Consider the following 24,017-nt stretch of genomic DNA (forward strand, 5'->3'; position numbering starts at 1 on the left):
AAGGTCTTGTTTACTTCGGCGTTCAACCCTTTCACTTTCCCCTAAGAAACTAAAGAACAGGATTTCTGATTTGTGCGTGGATACATAGACATAGGAGGGAGTCTAAAGGGTCAGAGATATGTCTCAGACTGGAAGGAGAGGATGCGTTCACTCCAAAGACCAGTGGATGCAAGTGGGTGCTAGCGAGCCAGCGCAGGATATCCAATATGGCCACCGTGTTTTTACAGATAGTTCAAGGGGCTTGTTTGAAACCCATGAAGAAATCTGGCTCAGGCGTGTCTCAACTTTGGACATTAAATATTTTATTACTCACTCTCTAGCGCTCCCACATTATTTGAGAATCCATCAATAATTAATCCGGACCCAAATTTGCAGTTCAGATTGACAAGCCATGCTTTAATACACCCAAGTATGGAGTTATATTAGCGGTACAAGAGGGCAGAAGGGAAATACAGAAATTCAATTAGAGATCTTTGACTTGGACTGTTTAACAGCCCTATAGACTACAAGGTCATCACATGCGAGTTCTCTGACACGGAGACATAATTTTGCGCCAAACCCTATCCCATGAACATGGTACAAACCTATGCTAATGTGATAGCAGGCAGGTAGCAGGGTCGTATAATATATAAAGACTGAGCCCCCAATGAAATGCCAACTTGTACAAATACTACACCAAACTCAAACTTTACCAAGCTAGTTGTAGACAAATCCATCAATGGAAAACAGAGGTATCGCATAATGCATATTTAACAAGATGGAGGAAGGACGCAGAGCTACTGAATGGAAGCCAGGGGCAGAGCAGAGTGGAGCTTGGACCAAGCGAAGAGCCCTGGTTCAAAAGACCGTGGCACTCCGGGACCACAATGGCCCTTTTGTTGCGGCCCCCATGGAGAGGAAGAGCTCCCGGCAAAACACCGTGGCCCATATCGAATCCATTCAATAGGCCCCGCACACCATGCCAACTGGGCGCTACACTATCTGCAGGCCTTCCAACGGCCGGGGCCAGCCCTCCACCAGACCCCGGCCCTGGTCTCCGGTTCCCAAAACACATTAAGACGGTAAATCAGGAGGGAATGTGGCTCCAGGCACCTCAAAATTACCTTCATATTTGGAGACTAAAAGAAATTAGGGGGTTTTCAGTTGTGAAGAAACAGAGAGGGGAAATGAAAGACGACAGGAGAGCCGAGAGGAAAGGGAAGAAGGTAAGAAGAAAAGGGTAGATGAATGGAAGAGGAGGACACATAAATATGGATGAAATTGTTTGACGATAGGGAATATTTGGACAATTTTGAAACACTACAGAGGCGGTGAAGTTTAAAAACAGATGACTGAGGTCGGCTCCACACTGAACGCGAAAAACCGATCAGACTTCCTCACCAGTGGCCGCTGTCGGTGGTGCATCTGTCTGGATTTAGCATCCCAAAATATGCGGGAGAAAATGGCAGAGCTCTGTCTTCTCCAGAACAACAGATGGAGTAGTTAGGCCAGCTGAACATTTACCGATTTCTGTGAATGACTGTTTAAAACTCCCTTTATATAGAAAAATACACACAATTCATTTTTATAAAAATATATGTATTGATAGTGAATGTGGGGACACCCAACAACTCCAAAACAAGTAATTTACACATACAACAGTAAATGAGAAAACCTTGTTGAAGTAGAAGCAGAAGACACTGAGTCATCACTTTCCCCGCCAAATCCAGGATAGGAAGAAGTATATTCAATTAAATGTTTTCTTTGACGCAGCTACAACAAGCTAACCCTAACCCTTTATTGGGAAGATCTGCAAATGCATCACACTGGTGGCTTCAAAATTGCGCAAGACTATTTCTGAGTCACCAACACCTTCCTAACACACCTTGATTTTTTTCCATAATAAAAAGACCATCCGCTGATCAGGATTTCAGGTTCGCACTGTTCTTAAAATATTCAACATTGCTCTCATCTTTTGGAAAGACATTCTGCATTGTTTATGATCCATTGGCATGTCTAAATATGAGATATAAATGCTAATTAACATTGCCCTTTCTTTTAACTCACTGTTGAATCCTGGCGTATTGCTTTTTTTATCCTAGGTTTACCCTTTTTGTCCATCAGTAGATTATTGTAATAGACAATTTTATTTTACATAGTTTATCTTAGCATTATATTTATTGTACATTCCATATTTTTCTCTCATCAAGCTAATCCTTAGCTTTACTATATATTGCAAATTTCAAGTAATCCTCAGGTTTATTGCATATTGCCATTTTGTTTTTTCTATTCGTATTCTTATTATGTGATGATCATTGTCCATTTTTGATGCTAGCTGCTGTGACACAGACAATAACGATGAAATGAATAAAGTATCTATCATCGATCGCTCTATCATAAAATGCAGACCATAACGTTCTGTTCTGCTATGCTACTGCTTCCCTTCACACACACACACTTCCATTCACAGCTAGGGCTGTGACGATAACTGGGTTACCGCAGTGGCGTGACATGACCTTATTACGGTCATCACCGCAAATAAATGAATATATATTTTTTTGTATTTCTTTTTTTTTTGCTAGTGAACGTTACAGGAGGATATGAAATAGACACACAATAATCATTGTTTAGCTATGACCATTGACTGTCTTTCATGCTATGTTCAAGGACTTCTGGAGAAACAACTTTTCAGTTGCTCCGCTCCTCACTTAAGCTTTGTGCACCACGCACGAGGTAGAGGGACAGACCATCAACATATGGGGGATTTGTTTTGCGTCTGTCCGATTATTATTCATTATTTCTAAGGCTGTACCCGACTCAGAATTCTGTCTGCGGAATCGGATTCGGCCGTTCAATGCGAATGTGAACGGGGCGCGGCTGTCTGCGTTCGAGACGCTCGGACAGCTGTGTCCGCGTCGATTCGGGCACATAAAAAGTATATGTGATTGCCCTTATTTATAATTCCTCATTGAAATGTCATCCATGCGCGTTTTTGTAAACATCTGTTTTATCCTGTTACTAGAATGCACAATAACTGACAAAACAAAAACAAAAGCAAAACCGCAGTGAGAAAAAAAAACGTCATACCGCTACAGCCCTACTCACAGTCGTACCGGCATTTCCCCGGAAATGATACTCGGTCGAGAGTGGGGAAATTTAGGGAATACATTTTAGGAACACTGAGACCGGCTCCTTTTACCACATTACGCCAATAAGGAAAGTTGCCAGCAGATTTACGGCTTTCATTCCATGTGGGAAAGGGGCTTTCTAGACCAATCTCCATTCGACTCCCACTTCTACTTAGAGTGACTTTGGTATGAATAATAAGATGAAGCGGCGGAGGCGTTGGAAATCGAAGCATTGATTTTTGTTTTAATGATTTCATTATACTTTAAGCAGCTCAATCCCAGCCCCGCGTGCACGTATGACAAATTAATCCGCTCTATGTCATGAGAATTCCGCGGATTTCCTTATGTAAAAACTTCCCCCAGCCTCCCTCATTAACACTTATGAGAATAATAATAAATCATGGAAGGCTGAAAATGTGCTTTTCTTTCAATTGAATAAGTAGAATATCATGAGGAAAACGACAATTTATTGCTCAACAGTCTTTGTATCATTTATGCTGAGACGTTCTATTAATTATGTGCTGCAGGTCGAAATCAAATTTCTTTAATTGATAAATACAAAAGTTAATTTCTTTGAAAAATGGAAAATTATGATTGATGACAATTCACCCACTCTGTCTTATTATAAATTGTCCTTCTATTAATAATAACAGCAACAATCATCATACTGTAAGTCTGTGGCATAATTAGTCTACATACTGTGTTTCATTGCAGAGGATAATAATACATCCATTACAGTATAACAATCTTAGAAATAAATTGAAAACAATCAAATTGAAAACATATTAGACATATGACAACAATATGATTTATCATAATTTATTTCATATTATGAATTCATAATTATTATTTTGGATTTATGCCCGCTTAATTTACACATATACACTCTCTATAAACTCTATTAACTAATTATTATTTAAGAAAACACAACATTCCAGCATGGGACTCCAGCAGAGGGAAACAAGCCTGGACTCGCCTGCGACTCCTCCTGAGGCTTCAAGCACGACACTAGTTTGAATGGAGCTCAACAGGAACCACAGCAAACTCTCTTTTCTTTATTCTCTCCTTTTCTATTGTTTATTTTATTATTTGTTTGTCAATTATTTTGATTGTTTATCATTATGGTTATGGTATATTTGCCATATTTTTATTATACATTGCTTACTTTTAGGTTTATTTATTATTAGGTTTATATTTTTTTTATATTTGCCAAAATGATTTTCTTTATTTTTATTGTTTATTTTACTGGTTTATTGTTTATCATTAGGATTATTTTATTTATTTTTATTGTTTATCATTGGGATTATTGTGTATAACAATGTGTATATTGTTCATTGTTTATTTTGGGGTTTATTTTTATTATTTCTCGTTAATTGCCAGGTTTGTTGTATAGCTCAATTTTTTCTTCTTTATTTTTTTGTTACATATTTATTGGTTATCAGGTTTATTGTATATTCCCAAATCTGTATTGTTCATTGTTTATTTTTAGGTTTAATTCTATTGCCTATTGTCAATTTTAAGATTGGTTGTATAGTTCCAGTTTTTCAACTAACCACCACTCTGACCAACCTGGTCCGGACCTGATGAAGACCACTTCCCATCTTTTCTGGAGGCGTCTACCTGCAGCGTAATGTTCCAGCAAAATAGACTGTCTAGCTTTAACACTGCATAGTATAGAAGTACATTTACCTATGATTTGTAATACTATACTATTAATGTGGCCCACTCGGCAACAGAGTTTTGTCCTTGGCCGGGTGGGGTTAAGACCAGGGGCTGATGTTGATTTCTATTTGAAATGTGGGCTTGTGAAGCCTGTGGGAATGTACTGTGATTAAGGGCTTGTATAAATAAACTTGACTTCTTGGGTCTATTGCATATTGCTATTTTCTTTTTAACATTTGTATTTTTAATTCTTTATTGTTATTGCCCATTTTGATGTGTGCTGCTCTGACATTGCAATTTCCCTCTGGGGAGGAGTAATCTCTCATCCATCCATTCATCTTGTCCCCGCCATCAACCTCTCTCTACCTTCTCCTCATCAAACCGATAACTAGTCTCCTTGAAATACAAAAGCAGATCATGTTTACTTTCAACATTATTCCACTTGCACCATTTATCGGTTTGCTCGAAAACTGGCTCTGCTGTGATTTGTTTGCTTCATGCATTCAGCCGTAAAACTTTGCATCATCTTATTAATTTGTGGCAAAAGCTGCATTAGTACGTCCAGTATGTCCAGGTATGTTACTAAGATAGATAGCTACTGTATGTGTTTATGCAAACATAACAAGCGAGGCTCAGTAAAACTGTATATGGTGTATTTCCAGGCAGTTCCCTGCAGACCACGTCTCAAAAAGGGAGCAACGTTACCATAAGTAAACACAAGCCGGGGTCTGAATAATGGACAAACATGGCTCTAAACAGGTCCCAAACAATGGCAGCATGTGAGCCAAGCAGCTCACATCATTACAATAAACACACTAGCACACAGGCTTTCTCAAGCATGATAGTGATAGGAGAGGTAGCCAGTCCTGCTGCCAATGGTGGCTTGAAAATGAATGACTGATAGTTTACAATGTTTACCTATCTACTACACCCACGTGATGCAATGCAGCCCTAACGGTGGCCAATGATCTCACTTAGGTCAGGACTTGTGAACGACGCATGGATGCATGAATAGAGAAGTGGCGATTTCCAGTGCAGGCAGGCAATAACCAACTCCGCGTCCCCTTCTCGGGTTGTGCAGGACAATGGAAAGTCCAGTGCATGCATAATACAGTGTACAGTAATCAAGAGCCCCCTTTGTAGCAGCGAGGAAGAGGAATGAGCGCTGAAGAGCCTTGCCATGACCCCGTTTCTCCCCCCTCTATCAATCAGTCACTTCTGAGAGCCAGGGGTCGCAGGGGCCCGCTGTCCTAGAAAGGGCCCTTTCACCCGACTAAACAAGACGGACAGAGCATAAGACAAATGAATGGACTTCAATTCTCTGCCGTGAACAAGAAAACACAATGGCCCGCCGTGAAGGTTCAATCCCTCCCCCATAAAGGCTAACGTATGGTAAACAGACCCTTTCTCAGACAATAAATATATTTTCCTGTTTTTAAGGGGCAAGGTTATGAGGACCTAGAAGCGAGAAAAAGAAAGACCTTCGACCGGAGGGTCATTGCCTCGAATTTCTATCACTCACCCCGACCTTAACGCCAGCCGATACTCCTGATGTTTTTAAACTACATCTCCGCCCAATTCTTTACCAAATATGGGAGAATATCGTCAAGACACACTGAATTGAATTACCCGTATCCAAACCCTAACCACACTTCTCCCTTTAATGCGTTACGCTCCGCGCCCAAATCAGTCAGCGCACAGCCGACAGCACTTGCGCAACTGAGCACTTTGTACGGTGAAACGGCGAGATGATTGCAAAGCGCGAGGCTTTCCGTAAGCCGGGTGACTAAGAAACCAAAAAGGTTCCGGGAAGGAAGGCTGCTGTTTGCATGCCAGTGGTCGTGTACGCGTTCGCGTGTGTGAATATAGGGTGGCCATGTGGCAGACCGGAGATTGTGTGTTTAACTGTGTTTGTTTCTGCTTTCCCCGGGGGACAGCCCGGCTTGTGTAATTTGGGACAGAGTGTGTCGCGACTGGACGACATCATTCGGGCGTTGTGTTGTGTGTCGAGGCAGCGCCGCGCGGGATCTTGACACCCTCGCCCCCCCACGCCGGACAACTGTGCAACAGTGCAACTAAGTCTTTGTAGCGGGTTAAGTAATCGTATCACCGTAAGCAGAAAAATCTCTCTATTAATCCATCTCTCTAAAAACGTGACAAATCATTCAGTGAGGGTCGTCCGATCGCTCAGAAGACCAAACCCTTCTCCAGGACTTTGGATCAGGGCTGATTTAGATTTAGCGTTCAGCCTTCACGGTCAATATTTGCTCAGCTGATGCAATACGATAGATTTCAAACTCCAGGTCGGGGATCTCATGCCAATATCACCTCCGGGACAACTTGCATCACAGACAAAATGACAGATAGTTTAGAACAAAACAAGTAGAAGTGCATCACTCGGTTCATTTTCTTTTTTTCCCTACAATACAATTTGAAAATCAACACACAAAGATTATTGAAATAATTGCATGGCAATTTTAAACACGAACGTTAAAACCAGATAGGAAAGATATAGTAACGCGTTCAACCCTGACTACCCACTAGGTTGTATTACAATATTGTAATGAAGTAGCACTGTAATGCAGCATGGCTTTTAAAACTGCATTGTATCTTGAAGACGTCGCAATTTACTACAGGAAATTTGTTTCGATTGTGATAAATATTGCACTACTATATTCTATTCTCGAGAATAAACCGTCCTACCAATAAGGCAGAGCTTGGGGCGGCTATATCCAGCCATCTATAACTCAAAATGACTGCCGTCCCTAATCTGCCCCAACAACGACATGGACCCAATACGCTCTGTCCCCGTGCCTCTAGTTGATAGAGGTGGATTTGATGAGATTCTTGGCCCATCATTCCCTATGGATGGGATGGGCTGGGAGGAATGGCCCTGGCAGCCAGACTGACTGATTAATGACTTTTTCCTCCCCTGATAAAGAGGAAGAAGGAGGAGATCACTGCGACTGCCGGCAAAACCTCGGTCGTGCTCATTAAAGGGCCCGCTGGATTTATTGGGTACCGATTACAATTTAGAACGGGGCAGATGATTTCGAGGCGTACGGGGGACTGGTCAATCTAATCCGTGAGACTGAGGGAAATGCTTATGGACCAGCAACGGACCACCAGGGAGAAATAGATGATGGTGCCATCTGTCAATGCTGCCAGGCGGTGCGTCCCTATGCATGCATGCTGATTAATATTTTCAGGATGTCAAAGCCTCGACGAGATTTGCATTCATGCTTACACAGCTACAACGCAGCAAACATCATAACTCAGAAGTACAGCTCCAGAATCAGAATCAGTGCCCAAACTTTAATGCCTATGTAAAGAATTGGACTATCGAACTATATAAATTGGTGTACCCAAATTGAACAGCCCCTTGTGCACAGCACAGGACTGTATATATGCAAACGATGTGCAGCTAACCAGTAGGAATAAGCTTGTGATGCTTGTGGTTTTGAAAAGAGGGGACGGACGCTCAGAATATTAGCTGATCGCCTCAGTGTGAAACTGTTACCTCTGCAGTGGGGTCCCTCGTCCCAGCCGTCCGAGCAGTCGGGGACGCCGTCGCACATCCTGCTCAGGTGGACGCACGTGTCCGGGTCCAGGCAGCCATGCTCGTTTACCGGACACTGGTTCACTCTGCTCTGTGTGCCTGGAAATAGAAATAGGAACAACATAGTACTTCAACGTGGTACCCTAGTACACGACATCAAGGCGTAAGCTCAGCATTGAGCCTCGAGCTGCGGAGTGCCACGCTGCACCTATAGCACCAAAGGCAACAACTCAATAATGAAAAGGAAAGGATGAGTCATCGTTTAAGGGCAGCGCGTCAAAGGCCTTCGATCGGACCACCTCGCGTCCCCTCTCACCCTCCATCTGTCTCTCAGACGGCTTTAGAGAGAGATGCCGTCTGGGTGTTATCTGTCCGGCCCCGGCAGCTCCCAGCCCTTCTCTGCTGATAACGAACCCCGCAGCGGCCGGACAGACGTGATAAAGATGCTGTTCGTTTGTTCCATTTTCTTTGTCTGGTTCAGGGCAAACGCGCCGTCTGCTGTCTCCCTGGAGGTCTACGGCACGGAGGTAGAGGGATCGGACTGACTTTGGACAGGACTTTGAAGGTGTCCTGTGTGCTAGCATTACATAGCCACACATCGAGAATTTGGGGATGACACTTGGTGCTTTCATAAGATATTTACACACATGTCACGAAAATTGTAACATACCGATAACTTATCATGCACATTCCTATACATTTGTCTTTTTGTGCATATCTGGCAATGAATTTTGTTTATAATTATTTTCTTTTTGTCAAACTGTGAAGCTTTTTTTTTTTTTTTAAAAGCAAACTCTCTGTAGCAACGCACCTCCTCACTATGACAAATTCCTCATAGATAAATGCACCTGGTGGAATAAACCCATTCGGATTCTGATGAGTAATGTGGATATTATGACCAAGCAGGTAGAGGTGTTCTAGAAAATCTAGAACAGCCTATGAAGGTTTTCGAAAATTGAATTACTTTACTGTAAGGCAACCTTAAAGACGTATAGAATCTATATCACGATTGTACCATAACCAAATGATGATATATGGCCTTAAATTGAACAATCCTGCTGTAATGCTGCCAAGATTATGAAAAAAATCGCGCAAAAAAAAAAGTGAATGGGGCAGAGGATCGGAGAAGCAGAGGATGTGGTCTCCACCGGTATAGAAATATTTTCGATTTTGAACACAGATGCAGTCTCTCTCTCTCTCTCTCTCTCTCTCCCACATCACTACCCTCTCACTCTCTTCTCAGCCCACAGTTGAAAAGAAAACAGTTTGTTTTGGCTGTTTTTCTGCTTCTCCTCCTCTCACTCATTTTTCCCCTCTGTCCGACATCTGCTGACCCATTTAAGAAAGACACTCGAAAGGAGAGAATAAATGTTCACCTTCATCTTGAACAGAAAGCCATCTGTACACTTCTGGGGCTTAGCAGATGTGTGAAGCGCCCCCCCCCCCACACACACACACACACAAACCTGCATCAGGTGGTGCATCTCTATGCATGTATTTTGATGAAAATGTTCAGGATCCTGTCAATCACTCAGTGAGATTGGCTTTGATTGTAATACAACTATAAGAAGCAGATCCAGAATTGGAATCAATGCCCAAACTATAATGCCCATATAAGGAATTGGACTATTGGCCCTCGTGAATTGCAGAGGTCTGCTTATATGCAGATGATGCGCTGCTTTCCTTGTGCTGCTTGGTGGTTTTGGGAAGAAGGCGATGGACGTTAAGACTATTAGCCGATCTCCTGTAGCACTGACCTCTCAAACATGTAGCTTTTTACTTTCAATAAAATACCAGCATGGCAAGATTTTTACATAAATGCAACACAAGGAGTAAAGTGTCTCGCATGCTCGAGTGCAAGCTGTGCACGGCAGAAATGTAAGTGTAACCCTGTCAAGGGATTTCATACGTCAACATTTTCTCTACGGATAAAAAAAAAAAAAAAAGACGAAAGTAAAAAGAAAAGGAGGAGGGGGAGGGGGGTTGAGTTACTCATCTCTGCTATATCAAGCACACAGAGAGAGACCGAGAGAGGGAGGGAGAGACAGTTTGTTTAAAGTTGGACAGCCGGGACAAAGGCCTGTGTATCTTTGGCTACAGCCCTGAGTGGTTTGTCAGGGCTGCATCTTCTGCTGGGATACTAATAGGCCACAAGCTAAATCGAAATCCTGGCCCCACACACACACACACACACACACACACACACACACACACACACACACACACACACACACACACACACACACACACACACACACACACACACACACACACACACACACACACACACACAGAACTGCAGGACTTCCACAACACCCGGGCCGACTAGGGAGCGGTAGCGGTGGAAAATCCAAATAGGAAGGACAATATGGAGGATTAAATAACTTTGCAGCAGCGGCGGCAGGGACAATGCTGCATGCTGCATTCTGGGAAGTAGTTGGCCGCTTATTGTAATGAACCCCGTTGTACAGCGATTGGTCTCTTCCTTCCTCGTCCGTCACTGACCCTGGATCCACTCAACGCTCTCTTTTTGTTTTAACTACTACAAATAACTACCATATCAACTGTAAATGAGTTCAAAACCCAAACTCTCTGTAACACAACTTGGTTAGAACTAGAACTAACCTTTAAACAAACCGGTTTTAATTTGAAGTTTATGCTGCAGCAACACAGGTCAAGCTGAATTTATGACAAAACATGCATAAACAACTCGGGGACAAGTTTCATTTTGAGAGAACTGCGGACGTCCAACAAAAACATCATTGTGAGGGTAATTTGCTTTTATGGCAACCCTATGACAAAAGATAAGATAACATTTTATTGATACCCGGGGGGAAATTCAGGTAAATAAATGCATTATTTTTTTATTTCAAGTGCTGTTCTCTCTCAACATGTAATGCAATGCTTGCATTACATGTTGCTTGTACATGTTGCTGGTTTCATTGCATTACAATTGTTTGTGATGTGCAATGAAACCAGTGTAATGTAAATTTATTTTATATCAAATCTTATATCTTTTGAGCACCACACAGCTTAGAATAAAGATAAGATAATAACCCTGGCTTACGGGAAAATACATGTCATTGGCACTAATCAACAGAAAGTCCAGAAAAGGTGAAGATGACAATAGTGATGAACAATGTAAGCAGGTTACTTAAAGACAGATGGAGAGAATAAAAAAAAAAAAAACATACCACATACAGTGTGTGTATCTTATATATATATATATATATATATATATATATATATATATATATATGTGAATGTAAATTCATACGTAGGCGCTGGATTTAACAGTCTACGATTGGTAACGCCTGGAGCAAGGAGGCGCAGGCTGGCGACGTCAGGAATCCATTTATTTCTCAACACAACAACGTCTCCTTCACCATGACGTCAGCAGCCTGCGCCTCCTTGCTCCAGGCGTTACCAATCATAGGCTGTTCAACCAGTGCCTTCACATATTTTAATAAATTATTTTGCTAATACAATAATTATTGTCAATCTGGTCGACGACTAGTTGACTGCTGCCAACAGCACCGACTAGTGGTTATAGTAGTCTACCCTATCCGGAATACACTTTTTCCACCCCATAATATGGCACAGAGCCAAGCACTATAAAAACCACTTCACCGCAAATTCTCATACTCTTTCCTGAATCGCACATCCATAAAATAAACATCTATCATCTCATCCAAATCTATCACGATACAGTGGAAACACCTAAATCTATTTTCCCACGACTTTCCAAAACCTTGAACGGTTTGAAACACGCCCAGTTGAGTCATGGCGCAATTACCATTAACGGTGAGATTTCCAAGGGCACAAGGCTGTTTCATAACAACTTTAATAAGTGAGTCAACTATGAGTCCCCAAGCGCCCTGCTTCAAGAGTCATTCAACATCCAAATTCTAAATTCCTGTTGTCTGTCTTTGCCCCCTTTCCAATAAATTTTGAAGTTAAAACGTATCACTCATTTAAAATGATGCTATAAAGAGGGACCTCCCAAACTCTTAAAAACCTTATAATGTGAACCTTCTGGGGGACTTTTTAATCCACCCATCACACTTTCTCCACAGAAACAGCGGAGGTTATATTTAAGATACTGTGCGGCTGGAGAAGGACTTCTCAGTGAATAAAGTCGAGAGAAAAAAAAATGTAATTAAAACCGAGGACCACGACATTATACATCCTATAGCATAGCTTTATTACCCAGGAGGCTGCTGTGATGTTTGTGTTGCGTAACATTGCAGTTTTCTTTTAAATAGGATCTATGGGGGGAGGAAAATACTTCCACAACCAACAACAATCACAACCACGACCCCAGTCATAAACCAGGTATGTTCTGCTCTATTAAGCCTCTTATTATAGTGTGTAATAACCCCCTTGGGTCAAATATGAGTTTTGGCCCGAAAACATTCTGCACATTACTTGGTAGTTTTACGGTAATCTTTCAAAAGAGTCATCACATTCAACCGGCTCCCCGAAGCATGAAGGGAAGTCACACCAGCACCACCGGGTTCGTCCGGCCGGCGCTTGACGTCAAAGAGTGCCCCCCCCCCCTACTGTGTCCACCCCTCTATCACCTTAACCCCAACCCCCCCCCAACCAAAATGGTTATGCAACGACCTTAAATTTGGAACCCCCATTGATCCTTTGTCGCCAGGCATAAAAAGCTTGGTATTTCTTCCCGCAGTCGTCCGGGGGGGGGGTTCCACGGCGGTCTCCAGACGCCCATACAAGCCGCTGTCGGCTCTAATAAACACGTCGTGCCGGGTGACAGCCGGCTGACTTCTCCACACCCTAGAATCCTGGAATCTGACTGTCCAGCACCAAACACGGCCGGGGCGCACGACCCCGCTGACCCAGTTTACTCCCATAGATTTAATGATCTCGCCGTGAGAAACTCTACCACAGTCGCATCGACGTATGCTCCAATTCCAGAATCGGGTTCATGTGCAAAATGGTGATGAACCCAAATGGACTATTTGTCAGAATCACAATCAGTATGTGTTTATTCAGCCAGGCACATTCTCATACGCTGCACAAGGAATTTGTCTTGGTAACGATTGGTGCATTGCTAATAATAATAAGCATAATAATAAGTGAAAACAGCTTGATAGTCTGGAAAAAAACAACTAAAATAACCACAAAAATTATTACCTTATCTGCAATGTTGTCCCAGTGTTATCACACTATATTGCATGCATGGTGAAATTATGCATAATGTAAACCATGGCATCTTAAAAAAAATCTGTTGAACTTCAAAAACAACAAAACTAAGTGTGATACAGTATATGTATATGTACAATATATGTACAATATATGTATTGTGTTGGGACTAAAAGGTAAAAACATTGTACAGATTGCACAGATACGGTCTGCAGCACTGGAAACCTGGAGTTCTTCCCACTGTGTGTTGGTGTCATTGAGTACGTGTGTATGTCAGAGTGTGTGTTTGTGTTTGTTTGTATGTGTGTGTGTGTGTGTGTGTGTGTGTGTCAGCGTTCAATTTGTGCAAACAAATGACTAACATAATATGGTCAATTTCAATTGTTGCCACAGGATTATGCAATGAGTTTCTTTGCACTGATAAATCCTTTTGCAGTGCATAGAAATGCATACGTTGGGCTTAAAAAAAAAACATAAATTCGACTCTGTATTAAATGCAGCAGGGAAAGTTATTCTTTCAACAAAAAGAAACATCAAAGAGCGACAGCAAAAACAAACAAAAAAGCCATCTGGAATACAGGGAGAGAAAACACAGAACGGCAATTACACAAGAGGGAAGACTGGAGGAGAGATTTAAAAAAAGACAGAACGGGGGCAGCTAGGTATGTCTATCTTTCTTCTCGGCTGGCTTTGAGAGATAGAAAAGAGAGAGAGACGGGGAGAGCGGGAAGGAAAGAGAGGGTGTGGAGAAGAGACGGAATAGAGAAAGGAGAGCGGTGCCTGTGCGGCGTGAGAAAGTCCAGTATTCCCCGTCTGCTGATATGAGGCTCAGGCTGCAGACCAGAGGGATTTACTGGGCTTTGCTCCTTCCTCTGTGGAGGCAGTGTGTCAACTCCTGCCCCCTTGCAGAACCTCCTGCCCCGACAGAACCTCCTCCGGCCCCTGCAGAAACCCCCTGCAAAACCTCCTTCCCCTGACTCAGCAGAACCTCCTCCCTGTGCAGGACCTCCTCTCCTCACCTCTTACGACTGCTGCTAACTGCCTTCTATTATGCACCGTTGAAAGGCCTTCCCAGCCTCTACTGTAAGACGCTGTTGGCATAAGAAAGGATCACAGCCTCACAAAGCCATTTCCACTTTCCCCCTCAGCCAGAGTACTAATCTGCTCATTTTCTCTCGTACAAAGCCCTTTCTCTGGGATCATCCTGTCTCTCCATCCATCTATCCCTCCATCACTGAAGTCTGCTCTTCCTAGTCGTCTTGGAGAGTCTGCCGAGGCGTGACGGTGGGACGGACCGGACAAAGGGCCAAAAGGCTGGACAGCCTCCAGCTGGGCTGGAGGACGGGAGATGGATAGATAACCTTGCTGTGTGGCGCATGGCGGCTTCCCCCTTCTGCGACGAGACGATAACTCAATCTCGCCGTCAGACCTTCCTCCCAAGCCAGCCAGACACCGCAGGGCCAGCAATGTTTGTGGGCCACACAGTGTGACTGTGGACTGAGATGTAATGAGACTGTCGTCCCACGGACCCAAACTTCCCCAGAACCCCCACTTCCATAAACACCAACACGGAATAACTTCAGCCTGTTGTCAGACATGGGATCCCATTACATTACATGTATTCCCTGGCCTATCCTGCCTATATTGCATTTCAGGATAAACCGTGTTTAACAAATCAAAACTAAAAAGAAACTAGATGAAAAAATATATGAAAGATTTTCTCCACTTTTCATATAATAGTACACTGAATGTTTGAAGAGAGTAAAAAGCGACTTTCACACCTCAGCCGCATTAGGATTGGGAGTGGCTGGCCATCAGCGAGCTCTAATTGTGCCAAGTAATCAGCTCATTTTCTCTGCCTGAATGAACATTAACATAGCACATGAATACAAAGAGCCGTCTATTTACATCATTGAGGTGCGGTTCACACCTTGTTTGAATGTCCTCCTGTGGACATTTACATGTTGAAAAAAACAGGGAATGGGTTGAAGCCAACTGTTGCATAAGGCCTTGGATGCAGAAAGAAGTTCCTTTATGGTGAGTGCGTCTCATGACGGAGAAAGTGCTGCTTACATGCTTGGGCTTACTCAAACATCTGTTCCCGTTCGCCGGGCCAACCACAATGAATGTGGCTCATTCTAGCGCCGTAATTGCAAACAGACTTCCACGGATACATTGTTCCACAAAAAAAAAACATTTTATATATATATATATATATATATTTTTTTTTTATTATTATTTTTTTTTCAAGAGCGCTGCGAGATAAATTAAAAAGGTTATGACATGACATATTTCATTCTAAACATTTGCACACTGAATGCAAAGACAAAGATTTATCAGCGAAACGGAAACTACAGTTGCTTAAGAGTTAAGGGTGAAAAATAACAAATCGCTGAAAGGCTTCATTTTTGGGCAGATATTGAGTTCATTAGAGAAAGTCATTCTACAAACTGTGCCCAGAAATTGGTCAATGTCATGACCTCATTACATTCTCCTCTACTCTCGATAGTTTAATGGAAATGAATAAATAAATAAAATACAGATCGAAAAATAAATATGTAGGATTTTGCTGATGAGACACTGGCAATAGAGCGAGACAGGGAAGCTTAGCATGCAATATGTCCCCATGGATTTACTTTTGCCTTTTATTCTAACCCGTAATAGATAAGCTCTTTATTTCTCAAAGAAAAAAAGTCTATCTGCTGGTACAAAAGTTCCACGAGGAGAACAGCAGAGAAAGCAACATTTTGTCCTTCTTCCGTCTCTCTCAAACCTCAAACATGTTATCTCTGCTCGATGGAGATAAGAGTTAAAGAGCACACCACAGTGACCCGCTGGCATCAAAAAGCAGCAGCAGCAGCACAGGGGGGGAGAACCTAGCATCGCTGGGCGATCTAGAGCTGCTGTCCAAAAGTCACAGTTTGGGCAACTTCTAGAGGCCAGATCCAGTGTGCGGCTGAGGTGAAAAAGCACATCAGAAATCAATGGAAGACAGTGAGGACGGGTCACACCTACAGACAAGGCCCGTGGATGGATCGCTATCTGGGTTTCCAAAGGGCCGTGGAAGTGCAGACTGGGGTCCAGGGAGCGTGACAGCCTACTCCAGCTGGCGTCCTGCCAGGACTCAAACCGGTTTCCACTTGGTCAATTGGCAGGTTACGTAGACCCATGTGTACAAATACACCCAAGGAGGCATGCGACGTCCCATATATCTGTATCGGTCCCGTTTGAAAAAAGCAGCGGCTTCGGCCAAGGCCCTTTTTGGAAACTTGAGGCAACTGTTTTGTGCACTAATGGCCCCTGACATTAACTTGCCAGCTCAACTACCGTATGCACAAATCTTGATGCGATTCCAAGTTGCGAGTTCCACGCCACTCAAGTTGAAGTAGGTCTTAACATAATTGCCGTCTAAATGAAGGGTTGGGGAATGACAGTGCAATTAGGCTTCTAGACGGTACGACTGAATTGTATATGTTCTTTCCCGCGTAGGTACCTCCAGTTTGGATCAAAGACTCTCGCCAGACAAAACCAAATGTGTTTACGACACCTGCCACAATGACAGCAGGCAAATTTATGACCATTGTAAACCCAATAGGTGATATTTAGCTGAAACGAAACTGGCTTGGAGCTTTTCTGCGTAGGTACTTTGCACAACATGTGATCGTTGAACGATTTCTAACAAGAACTGATGTTGACTACGGAATCATGTGAATGTGGTCAGAACTGTCAGAAAGAAAGTGAGAGCCAAAACCCGACATGCATTATGAACTTTGCCTGCCGCCTGCCTGATCAGAGTGCACGTATATTACAAGAGAGCTAGGGTGCGGGGCCATATTGCCGGGAAAACAGTCATCGGGGAGGGGAGAGAAAGGGAGGAAAAACAAAGAGAAAACAAGATAAAAAGTATTCTTTCACACTGAGAAATTGGGGGTAAGCAAACATTCAAATGCAAGCTTGCGGTTTGTAATTAACTTGAACTGGGGATATAATGATGTGATTATAGCGGCATGCTCTACATTGATTCCTATCAACAGGCGAACCTAGACTGTGGTCAGAGGGCAAGTCTGAGCAAAGCACCAGGGCGAAGGAGGCTAGACATATCTACTGGCTATGCAGCTAAATGTGAGCCTTTCAATTCAATATCCTTGCCTAAATAATATGCTTCTATATCCAGTTAAGACAGCGGCTGTCAGGAGCCTTGTAGGTACCCGTTGGCCATTGCGCCGCCCATGCTTATGCTTTTCAGATCTGATGGTCTTCAAACTGCTTAACCCTTGTGAACAGAAATGCAGGGATGGCGAGCAACACAAGGTTTTCCATTCCACAGGGTCAAAAAAACAAAAAAACAAACAATAGACCAATAGATACCTCAAATGATGATGATCCGGTGCTTCACATACACATCCCAGTTTCATTCACCTCACTGCTGAATTCCAAAAACCCAAGATCAGAGTTTGCCACTGTCTGCCATTAATGATATTCACAAGACAATTATTTGACCGTCTCGCCAAAGGAATTTGTGGACTCATTTTGATAAATTGGTGAGATGAGTTGTGAGACCCATATAAGAGGAATTTCACAGCTTAGCCTTTATGCTCTCGCACTCCCTGGTTGGACCTCGTGTACAGGATGGGACCCGGCCTGAAAGGGTCCTTTTCACATCTTTAACCCACCTCTTTGAGGCTTCACCGCATCGGCGTTAAGCCGGGTGACAGCACCTGGATGAGGACACAGATGCTGGAGTCTTTTAGTTTCAATTTTGTAAAACCAAAACAGCTGCTCCCTATGTGCCAGTGTTGGAATAATTAAATGTCGAATTATCCATAACAATTCACACATATAAAGGGACATGGATCCATTCTGCAACAACCGCCAGTAAGCAAAGCTATCATCGGTGTATATTTTAGACTTGTACCTCCTACGCCAAAATAATTGGACGTATATACTTTATGATCTCTTTTGAAGGACTAGGCACCATATTTCCGACTCAACTGGGAAGGTGTCTATTCTAATAAAGCTAAAGAACCGTCATGCACCCGTACACTTACATTGGGATATGATATGATTAAATTTAGACAGTGTCTTTATCCTGGCCATTCTCCCTTTTCAAATTGTACTAATATAGTTAATATGAGCAGAATGAGTATTTCACTGCTAATGGAATTTTTTTTTTAGGCTTTATAGGGACTAAAAATAATATACAGTTGTAAGTGTGTATTTATTCTAGTGACAGATATTTATTGTGAAATACTGGAAACGTGCACCAAGTGGCGCCTTCACTGAAAGGTAAAGTGACATGGCCAGTGCAGCCGGTGTGGAATGGGTAATTGGGCAGAACAGATCTGGATGTTCTGGTGGAACAGGGCTTCCCATGCAGTTCCCTCGGACCAGATGAATCACGGCATTGTCTGGGTTTGGAAAATTAGTGCCATGGAAATTTCACTCAGTCCAATTTGCTTTGTAGAAAAGGGCAGAAATGGAGTATCCGCAGCTCACTTGACAGAGCCGTTAGGATCTGATTTACACCACGTTCTTCCTGTTCCATTGATTATTGAGTATTATCAAGTATTAAAATAACTATTTAAACTAACTTAACGCTACTATTATTAACTCACTATTTGACACTGGCAATAGAAAAAATAATGTTTTTCAGTAATATTTGCAGTAAAAATAGCAAAGTAGTTATTTACTCAAGTCACACACTAATAACCTTATTATTAGTGTAGGGGTTAACTAAAATATGTAAGGATGAGTTTAATTGTTGTTTACCTTCAAACAACACATTTAACAATAGACAAGCACAAAACAGAATGACGTCTACAGTTTGAAGAAAGACGAGGAGGAGAGGAAGATGAGAGGATGAAGACGAGTCGTCCATGGGGAGAGGAATCCAAATAGATTTAACCTTCCGTATTTCAACAGCGGTCAGTGCTTAAATGTTCTTGTATCAACCCAGCAACATGGCTTTTCAACACAAATTAAATCCAAAGCCCTGAGCGCTATTAGCAAATGCCGTTGTCCGCCACAAAAAGAAAAAACAAAAGAAAACAAAAAAAACCACCCCTGATGCCTAGTGTCGGGAACTTGCCTTTGCGTGCCGGACCGATTATGAGAATGTTTGTGGCATGACAGATGTAAGGCGTGGCACAAGCAGACGCTAAAAGTCAAGTATTAGAGCCTCCGTATAAACAGGGATACAGCCTTTCTCTACTGAGTGTTTATGGAAGAACAGTGGAGGGCGGCAGCTGGGACGAGGCTGCCGGGGACCATGGAGGTCCCAGAAGAGCCAAGACAAGAGCAGACCCCTTCACATCCAGACTAAACACCTCTACCTAATTAAGAGCTATGATTCAGCAAAGCAGCCGGGGCCCGACACGGTGGGACCGGTGTCCTTCGTAGGAAAGGGCGTGCGATGACCCTTTATTCAGTCCCAAATTGGACTGCTTGGATGCGGCGCTATCGTCTCTTTAAGAGCAGGAGCCAGATAGGGCGTCCGAGGGGAATCAACGCTGTCGAAACGTTTATGAACACTTAAAAGAGATACTGTACGATGGAAGTCTACAATGCCCTTTAGATACGTCAATCTGAAGAGCTAAGAAGGAGGGAAAGTAACAATAAAAAAAGAACAGCAAAATTCTACAAGAACCAGTTAACTTGAGGCGGAATAGACTGGGTGGGGGTGGTGGGTTGCTGAGTTTTTATTTTAGATATACTTACAAATGTCGGGGGACTCGTCTGATCCGTCAGGACAGTCCTTCTCCCCGTCACAGCGCCAGCCCATGGAGATGCAGGTCACCTGGTCCTTGCACGCAAATTGCTTCGGGCTGCAGGTCTTGGGAGCTGAAGGGGATGAGAAAAGCAGGAAAGATGATGTGTCAGCATTGGATTCAAATATGTCAATGGAATCCAACGCTTTAAAATGCCTCATTGCATCAGTAGAGCTACGCAGAGGAAGGTAAGGTAGGTCAATTTGCATCCCACAAAGGTTCTAGTTGGACGTACTGTTAATGGGCAGTTTGTTCTATTCAGGACGGGGAATGGAATTTTCCAGCTCCGAGAAAGCCAGTTACTCGCCAGCGGGGCTCAGTGACATGCGTGGGTCAATCCGAGTTCACAGCCATGTTTGTGTGTCAAAGGAACCACAGGGAAACCCTATTTTGAAAACAAGTTCATCTACAACTTTACTACCAACACTGGCCCTTTCAGAGTTTACAGTTTTGTTGTTTCCTGCTCACATCTTAACTCAATCTGCCTTTTATTAAGCGTTAGGTTTCTTTTTCAACTTTTACCACAGAGGTGCTTTTAAGTTTGACGGCACAGACATAACTGGGCACTCAATCACTGCCTGAGCCGATGGGAAAATGCCTTCTTTCGTAGTTCTGGGCAGAAAGTCAGCGCAGACTGTTGAGGTTTACCACAAGGTAGCAGCAGCTTGTATGATCTGGCAAGCTGCTACTGCAGACATGGTTAAATTCTGAAATGCTGGACTCAGGGAATCTTCCAGGATTCTTGCCTTTAGGTATGTCGTGTATTATCGGGCCCAAAGTTAATTACTTATTGGAAAATTGTTTCAAAAATTCAGTAAGTAAGAATACAATTCCATTGCATAAGCAGCAATGGGCAACATTATCTTGCATCAAACCGTATTATCGTAAAAATAAAACAAGAATGAGACTTGGTGGCCAAGCAAGCACAAAGAACTGACAGATCCTTAAACGGGTTCATTTTTTTTCAAATCCAAAACAACGAAGACCAGAAAAGTATTTGTTTTTGCACCGGAGGTTTGTTGTTACTGTACTAGGGTGCAGCGATGTTCTGGAAAGGACGAGGCCGCCGGTCTCATTGTAATTCTCTGCAGGGACCATGCCTCTGCTGCCCTGGATGACTTGCCTGGCTCAGTGTTTGGCAGGCTTGTGGAGGTGTGGGGGGGGGGCAAACCGCAAGGGGGCCGGGATGTGACTGAAATCACAAGAGAGCAGGAGGGTGGTGTATCATTGCGGTCACGTTCCTGTAAAGTGTCAGACTAAGGGATTTAGAACCCGAGTATTTTTTCGCATGACGGCGAATGTGAATGGGTGAGTCAAATGCTCCTGATTGTTGGGCTTTCATAAATACAATCACAAGGTGAAGGGTCACCGGAATCACATCACCGTTTTCCCAATAGTTGAAGAGATTGAGAGGCAGAGAGTGGGTTTTTAAAATGCAGAACTAGTGCTCAACTGCTCTCCACATTCAATGGCATTGGAAACATAAAATTAAAGCTAAACCATCTTCAATCACTGAATTCCAAATGCCAAGTTGCACCATCATCGCTACGGGGCCTTGGAAGATATTCAGAACTCATCGCAAGGACTTCATCATCACTGGTACCAAAATGGTGGAATCAGCTCCCAGGCCGGGATGGATGATTAGCTATACCCATTGCAAATTGAAGAGCCATTTTTTTAAGGTTACAGTCTAGATCCAACCTGCACTGGCCTGTCCACCTTCTAAGGATACCCTTTATCCTAAAAAAATAAATAAAAATAAAAAAATAAAAAACAACAATCCTTTGCTTTGGGAAACGGTTTTTAAAGCGACAAAATGATCAAATAAAAAAAGCAAGTGTTTCTAAAACTGAGAGATTTTACCAATGTTTGAAGGGTATGTGAAAGCCAAAATCAGTCCATGTTAGATAGACTGAGGGAAAAACTGAAGGCAAGAAGAAAGTTAGTTCTAGACTAGTTCAAGAAGAAAGACTCGTCTGAGGGACTCAGGGTAACATGGAAGACTAGAAGAAAGACTTGTTCAAGAAAAAAGACTAGACTGAGGGTAACATTTAAGACTAGAAGAATGACTAGTTCAAGAAGAAAGACTAGACTGAGGGTAACATGGAAGACTAGAGGAATGACTAGTTCGAGAAGAAAGGCTAGTCTAAGGGACTGAGGGTAACATTTAAGACTGGAAGAAAGACTAGTTCAAGAAGAAAGACTAGTCTGAGGGTCTGAGGGTAACATTTAAGACTAGAAGAAAGACTAGTTCAAGAAAAAAAGACTAGTCTCAACTACTTCAAGTCTTCCTCTAAGCCTTGCAGACTGGAAAAAGTAATAGTGGCCCTGTACAAGAATGAAGGAGGCCAGAGGGGGAATAAATTCAGATGACCAGCAGCCCAAACCCAGTCGCTTGGAGAGCCGGAACAAGAGGGAGGCTATCTGTGGCCCGGAGCCAACGTGTTAGTTTTGCTTCCTTTCAGTTTCCCCGATGGCCAAGCACTTTTAGCGCGGCGGCAAATACATTGGATTTGCTTGTGCCTGTACACTGCTGCTTAATCTGCCTAAACAACAAACACAGCCGCACTGGCGTAGCCACGGGCAGCAATGAGTGAAGGTATTGAAAGCGGCAACAGGCCTCTATGTGTTGACATTCCCCTGGTCTGCCTGGACCCTGGTGTAAAAGCAGCTGGGCTGAGCCGCCCGTTCCCTATGACTGTGCATAAAAACGAGGAAATGCAACATTGTGGCTTCTAATTTTAAGCACGGCGACACGGAACGACCACGGAGAGGAGAACCTCCGAGAACTAATTGGAGGTTGCGGCTTAAAGACTGGGCGGGAGGTTGAAGGGATAGAACCGGCAACTTTCCACCTCGCCAGCCTTCTTTCACGGCCCACTGAAATATCTCAGACAGAGATGCGAATTGTTAATTCAGTCTGCTAAACTCGTATACCGCCCCGCCCCCCCCCATCAAAGGCTACTGCCAAAATACTGACAATTTTTTGAAGGTACAAAACAGGACTGTGATTTTAAATATTTGGGTCCATATTACTTGTAAAGAGGAATACAGGAGGCTTTTATTCTGTCTTTGGGAACAGGAATCACTCATCAGGGAACATTTCTCACAAAATACCCTTGTCTCTGATGGGTTTTCCTCCACCATAAAATCACATCTTACATCTGAATGCCTTCATCACAACGCTTCAGTCCAACTTATTTTCCAAGTGTATTTGTGTTATCAATGATCAACCGTTAGGAGATCCAGTCATTATTTTGGTGAATCAGTGAGACTAAAAGATGAAAAGAATAAATGTCTCCTTCACTTAAAAACAACCCGCAATAAACATCACTATCCTTTGGGTACTACAGCATCACAGTAAATCTACATATGATCACCTTGGATCATATTTGATTTGTGATGAAGGCGGAAATCTCAATTAATTGCTCTCTCCCAGTTCAAAAACCTCAAGAGCTTTTTCCAAAGTAATCCAGGAAAGAATGAATGAAAATAACAACAATGGGTTTTATTTCCAATAATTTTTTTTCCCCCTTCAATGGGCTAATGTAGAAAAACACATTTATTTTTTAAACGTACGTCCGCCCTATCTGGGATATCACACAGGTTTTTCTGCAGCTCGTAACGCTGGTGGCCATCTGTATTTATGACACCTCTAGGATAGAGTAGCAATGGAGTAAAAGAGTCGCGTAAAAAGCATTACATGTGAATGCCGAGGAATGGATGGATGAAGGATGGGTGGATGGATGGAAG

General features: G+C 42.9%; 1 protein-coding gene across 1 annotated transcript in view; it reads right to left on the reverse strand.

Annotated features, from left to right (window-relative positions):
- The window catches only part of lrp1ab (low density lipoprotein receptor-related protein 1Ab), a gene marked incomplete at its 3' end in the record, with an annotated part of 105,613 nt that overhangs the window by 73,497 nt on the left and 8,099 nt on the right, over nucleotides 1–24,017 (reverse strand). The window contains exons 2-3 of the mRNA XM_080015183.1: nucleotides 20,215–20,337; nucleotides 8,290–8,427 (exon numbers count right to left, since the gene is read on the reverse strand). Coding sequence (XP_079871309.1) covers nucleotides 8,290–8,427; nucleotides 20,215–20,337 — 261 coding nt within the window. The remainder of the gene's footprint in view (nucleotides 1–8,289; nucleotides 8,428–20,214; nucleotides 20,338–24,017) is intronic.

This window comes from Zeus faber (assembly GCF_960531495.2).
Source record: "Zeus faber genome assembly, chromosome: 15".
NCBI lineage: Eukaryota > Metazoa > Chordata > Actinopteri > Zeiformes > Zeidae > Zeus > Zeus faber.